General features: G+C 40.9%; 1 protein-coding gene across 1 annotated transcript; it reads right to left on the bottom strand.

Moving 5' to 3' along the window:
• Positions 1–1002: 1002 nt before the first annotated feature.
• Positions 1003–1509, bottom strand: LOC149012001 (olee1-like protein). Its single transcript, XM_089162811.1, has one exon. It carries the CDS (start codon positions 1507–1509, stop codon positions 1003–1005), a length of 507 nt encoding a protein of 168 aa, XP_089018937.1.
• Positions 1510–6303: the final 4794 nt, after the last annotated feature.

Here is a 6303-nt window from a genome sequence, read left to right as displayed (position 1 = left end):
TCTTAATAGGGCTGAGAGGGGTAGAACAATGACTGGGTTGTGATTTTATTCATCTTCTTCCTCATGGTGAAACATCACATCTAATCACCTCGAACGTAATCTATGGATGAACCACGTCAAATCTTGTTTCATTTGTATGGTACTCTATTTTTCTTAAAATAAAATAAATTGTGCAATGATATGGGAATACGTGAAAATCTCCGACACCTCTCTATGTATATAGTATGACTACTCAACTGGTTCTGAGTACAATATTTGGAACCCCAGTTAGGAGGGTTTTGACTCCCTCTCAAATTTTTCCATGCAACATGGGATCTTGATCATTCTCTACTTTCCCTATTGCTCTATTGTGTGTCTGTCATCATATTAAGCATGATAAAGGTGATCTGAATTATTTTCCTCCTTCCATTTTATTACTTTCCTAGTTTGGCTTGATCAGTTTCTCAACTTTCTCTATTGTAATTTGAAATCTTTCGATATGTTGTACTTTCATTTATTGTTCATTTTTACCCTAATATCATGGGATTGCTTTCTAATTATTTGAGAATTCTTTTCGATGAAAACCACTCAACCATTTTTTCTAATGAGGTTTCAATCGGCAAAGAATCAAAACCTACCATCTAAGGGTTGGTCAATCCATAATGACCGACACCCCTTAGTGAAGAGAACACGAGTTTGAAACTCCTTATGTATTTATAATCCATACGCATTTCCTATGAATTATATATACCACTTATCCGTTTAAAAAGGGAAAATGAAATGAAATGAATTTAGAAATTAATCATTTAAATGAACGAGCGCTTTCTCTTTTTCTTTCTTTCTTTGAGCGATTTTTTTTTTTTTTTCAACGAATGAACGAGCACATGTACGCGAAAAGAAGACAGATCAAGGTAGAAAGGAATGACGAGGTTCCAAATTTTATTGAAATAGAAGAATAAAAAAATGAAGTCAACTAGACGGTTAAACGTCGGTCAATTAATTAGAGATTACACAGCAAAAACTCTAATTGGGAATGAAGTCAAAGTTGACGGTGGGAAGGAGGCCGACCTTCTTCAGAACTTCATAGCAGTTATTCAAAGGTTTCTTAATCAAGAATCCCAATGGGCTTGCAAAACGTTCGCCGGAGACAACACCATTGTTGTGTGTGAGCACCACACGAGCACGGTCACGCCCTGGAACACGTTCATCACAGTCTGGGACTGTGCTCTTTATGGCCATCACCTCACAGATGTCTTGCTCGTGCTCACCTTTTCCTGGGAGCCTGTAATAGCCTTTGTCATCGCAGACACCTTCTACAGAGTAGGTGATGGTGCCGGTCTCACGGTTTCGGCATTCGAGTTTGACCGGTGCACCTTTCATGTCTATGCTGGCTTCAGTCTCGAACATGGCTCGGCAGGTGTCACAGTACACCTTACCCACCACATCGTAATCTTCATGGGAGTAAACGAAGCCAACAAGGCCAATGAAGCACAGGGCAGCGACAAGTAGAGCCTGAGAAAACTTTGCCATCTTTCCTCTACTTCTTTATTTGGGTTTTTCTGTTTGAGTTTGAGAATTCTCAGACTCTTGCAAGGGTCTGTGGAGAGAAGGACGAACAGAAGCTTTAAGTAGATTGAAGAGAGGATGTTAATTAATGACCATTATTACGCTAATCCAGCTGTTATTACATCCATTATATCAGCTTTTGTGAGGTTCTCATCTCTATTATTTTCTTCCTTCTTTTTTTCAACCCTAGAAAACTCCGGTTTGTTTGGACTGGCTAGTTCTCGTCTCCAGAATTTTCTCTCAACCAGTCAATCGAGATGAAAGGGGGCTGTCAGACAGACAAGCAGATCGATACAGGATTTTTATCCTGTCCATATAATCTCAGTTGTTGGATCTAACATTGAACATGTGCTGCACATTCATAAGAAAACGGAAGAAGTGGTCACATGCAAGAAGCTCTTCCTAATATAACACATGGTGATGTTAATCGGGTAATAAATAATAAGCATATTATTTCTAAAAATCATTCCTCTACTAGTCAGCAGGCTGGATTGGTGCATGCTATTCTTGGATCATGTCGCCTCCAACTCACATCATCCGAAGATTTTTTTTTTTTCCCGAATGCGAAGAGTTTATATATAGAGTGGGAGGAATATTACTAATATGGGTGCCGCCGGATGGGTGCGAACCCAAGACCTCTCCGTGGGAGGTTGGGCTTTTAACTGCTCTACTAATCCACCATTGGCCATCCAAAGATTTCTCCAGATCTTCCTCAACACTCTTCCAGTTCCACGCATGGCCATTTGAACCGAACCAGGGTCGCCGCTTGGAACGTTAGGGGTATTTGCAACCCTGGTCGACGACGTGCTGTCATGGGTTGGGTGAAGTCAAATAAGCTTATATTACTCTATTTGGTCTTCTTAAGACTCATGTGAAGCAAGCTTAATTTCCTTTTCTCTCTCACCAATTTTGCAATCGATGGAGTTGTGAAAACAATTATACTTGTTGTGATGTAGAATATGAGTCTTATGGGATTTTGATAAAGTTGATGTTTGTTGTTTGCTTAAGACTTCTCAGTTTATTCACTTGAGGGCCCGTTGTAAGCTTACTAGTGATTTCTTTCTCATTTTTTTTCATTTATGGAGATGATTCTTTGAAAGATAGGGAACCCCTTTGGGATGATATCCGTTACATTAGTGACAACTCTCGTTCTCCGTGGGTCCTTCTTGGTGACTTTAACGCTATTAAAGATCATGGTAATAGGGATGGTGGATCCGGTGTTAGTAGTAGGGATTGGCATCCTCTCCATAGTTGCATGAATGATGCTTCTCTCCTTGAGTTGCATAGGATTGGTCACCACTTTACTTGGAGTAACCAAAGTCTTGGTGAAAATCGAATCTCATCAAAAATTGATCATGTCTTGGTGAATCCGGCTTGGCTTACCAAGTACCCTACTTCCTTTGCCAACTTTGTTTATCGTGGGATCTCAAACCACTCTCCTACGCTGTTAGGTTTGGGTAACCCTCCGACAAAGAAAAGGGGTAAACAATTATATTTTATTCGCATTGGATTAATCAGAAAGACTTTTTCCCTTTTCTCTATGATGTTTGGCAGAATTCCAATGTTTGGGTCTCCCCTCTTTGCTTTGATGGCCAAGCTACGCCTTCTCAAGGATAAGCTTAAAAATTGGAGTAAGACTACTCTTCATGATTTGGATGGCCAAATCAGTGAGGCAGATTCCTCTCTCCAGTGTACCCAGTCCTTAATCCTTTATTTTGGGGCCTCTGATGACCTCCTTGTGCAAGAAAAGATTGAGATTCTTAGATTTAATAATCTCCTCAATGCTCATGAGAGTTCTCTGCATCAAAAGGCTAAAATTAAATGGATGAAGGAAGGTGATGGCAACACATCTTTTTTCCATCGCTCTATGCAATCTCGCAAATCTCGCAATTAGGTTTATGCCATCCATGATGAGAATGATGTCCTTATTACTGATGGTGATGGTATCAGGGCTGAGGCAATTAATTTCTTTGAGAAGATTTTTTGTGGATCTTCTCAATATGTCCTCCCTTTGAGCTTCCCATTGACAGGTCCCTCGATTGGGATGATAGATCTCTTCTTATCAAGCCTTTTTCTATTGAGGAAATCAAGGATGTTGTTTTCTCGGCTGATGATGATAGTTCACCCGGGAACGGATGGCTTCGAGCCTTTTTCTTTAAGAAGACTTGGGAGATCACGGGCGCTGATGTCGTAGGTATCTTAGGATTTTTTTTCACTAATCTTCGGATGCCTAATACCTTGAAGCTCTCCCACCTTACTTTGATCCCAAATGGCCAAGTGCAGAATTCTTTTAGTGCCTATAGACCTATTGTTGTCAGCAGTTGCATTTATAGATTCATTGCTAAGCTCATTGCTAATAGACTTAAGGTGGTAGTTGATAAGCTCGTTGGCTTGAACCAAACCGCCTTTATTGAAGGAAGGCAAATCTCTGACAACATTCTCCTTAGTCAAGAGATTCTTCATGATTATCAAACAAACAATGGGAAGCCTCGTTTTGCTGCCATGATTGACCTTCGCAAGGCTTATGACTCCGTTCAATGGAGTTTTCTATCCACATGGGCATTCAGTGTGTTCAAATCAAATTTGATCCAGAGAAGCCATCTTGATAATTCGTAGAACTCATCATTCCCCTTGGTTCGCTGCAGAACTCATTCATGAGATCACTTCCCTGCAGGGACAGTTCACGGAGTGTGTGTTCATGCATCATGTCCGGGAGTTAAACTATGGTGTGGATCTTTTGTCTAGCCTCCTTCTTAAGGCGTCGTTGATCCATTTTGATCCGGGGGGAATACCTTCTGCCCTCACTGATATTGTTCATGATGATGCAGAGGGAAAGATTTATTATCGAATGTAATTTTTGTACATTATTTTTCTAATATTATCAGCTACCTATTCCAAAAAACATACAATTTAGAAATCAATCTTTTGGGCCCAAGGAATCCCAAATTTCCTTCACCAAATGTGGGATGGGCCTTTGCAGAATAGACTCAATCTTATGGACGTCCACCTCCAACCCATGGGCTGTAACAATATGGCCCAAGTATACGATTATCTATTGCCCAAAAGTGCATTTGCTCCTTTTAGCGAATAGCCCATGGGCCTAAGTGTCACCAACACAGTTTCAAGGTGCTACAAATGGGCATGCCACATTGCACTGTAAATTAGGAATCCAAATCATCTCCCCCATACACTTCCCAACCACAAAATTAGGTGGAGGTCTACAAATAAAAAAAATTAAGAGGGGTGGGATCCACAGTGGTACCATGTGCCCCCCCCCCCCCCCAGTATTCATGGTTGGTAAGTGTCCAAGGTACCATGTGGCCCCTCGTCAGGATCACGGATCCTAACTCATAAATTAGTACATCATCGCAACGGGAAAAAAAGGGTACAAAATTGTGCAAACAGGGTTTGAAAAAGAACTCATAAGGGCTTGGAATGTGGATGGGGGGCATTGGTGAGCCCAAAAGGCAGCACCAATAACTCATAATGACCCTCATTAGTTCTAAATGCCCTTTTAGCAATATTAGCATCCTTATTCTAATATGATGGTACTTGAGCAAAGATCCAATTTAGTGAAGTATCATACACCATGTAACTCATCAAATAGCTCCTTTGTGGGGATTGAGAGCAAATTACAAACCATAATCGCACTAAGGGCACAGTAGTCAACACAAAAAAGCCATGTGCCAGCCTTCTTTTTCACCAAAAGGACCGAGGAAGAGAATGGGTTCATGCCCAACACAAGAGATGAGACCACCTGGAGGGTTCTGCTGCTGAGAATAATACCAAATACATCTCCAACCATCTATTGACCACTTCAGTTTGTCCATCCGTAGGGGTGATATGTAGAGCTCATAGCCAAAGTAGTTTCTTGGAGTCACAACAACTCCTTCCAAAATGAACTCAAGAAGAAGAGATCCCTATCAGAAACGATCAAGTTAGGCACCCCATGTAGCCACACCACCTCTTGTGCAAAGACCTCTGCTACCTTGGAACTCGTATAATTTGGGGAAAGGGAATAAAAATGCCTAAATTTCGTGAGACAGTCTATTACCACCATAATCACCAATTTCCCTTGTGATAGTGGTAGGCCATTCACAAAATCCATTGAAATGTTTGTCCAACTTGCAGTGGGAATAGGTAGTGGTTGAAGCAATCCCGTTGCTGGATCTATGACGCTTTTCATCTGTTGACAGAGAATGCAACTAGCCACAAATTCTTGCATTACCTTTCTCATTCCACGCACAAATACCCTGAATTTCCGCCCATTAAAGTGGAGTGAAATTCTTGCAACAATCGATTTCAAAGTGGAGGTCACTTGCAAGAGAAATATTTAGCATTGTACAATTCATCACACAACTCATCAATTGTGTATGGGAAAACGATCCTGAACTATGATGGCATCTAAGGCACAATAGTCTACACAAAACCTCCATATACCGTCCTTCTTCTTTACAAGTAATACCGCCAATGAAAATGTACTGTTACTAGGCTAAATAAAGCCGATTTGTAACATTCCTAGCTAGTACTTGTCGCTCCAACTAATTCTTCGGACAAAAAGGTTATTAGTATAGGCGCACGCTAACTAGAGAAGAACCGGTTTTGAGCTGAATTTGGTGGTCTTGGGCTCTCTATGGTGGCAGGCCCATTGGTTCTTGGGAAGAAAAAAAATCTTCAAATCAATCCAACAGTGCTTGTAATTCTGGCCCAGGCCCATCTATTTCATTTGATGACCCACTGGATTCAAACTTAAGAATA

The sequence above is a fragment of the Hakea prostrata genome, chromosome 7, assembly GCF_041222555.1.
Source record: "Hakea prostrata isolate BN-2017 chromosome 7, UWA_Hpros_2, whole genome shotgun sequence".
Lineage (NCBI taxonomy): Eukaryota > Viridiplantae > Streptophyta > Magnoliopsida > Proteales > Proteaceae > Hakea > Hakea prostrata.
Note: the sequence above shows the minus strand (reverse complement) of the source record. Positions and strands in the feature narration are given on the sequence as shown.

Coding starts and splice junctions, on each gene's coding strand:
- LOC149012001 (XM_089162811.1), bottom strand. CDS start 1,509: ATGGCAAAGTTTTCTCAGGCTCTACTTGTCGCTGCCCTGTGCTTCATT.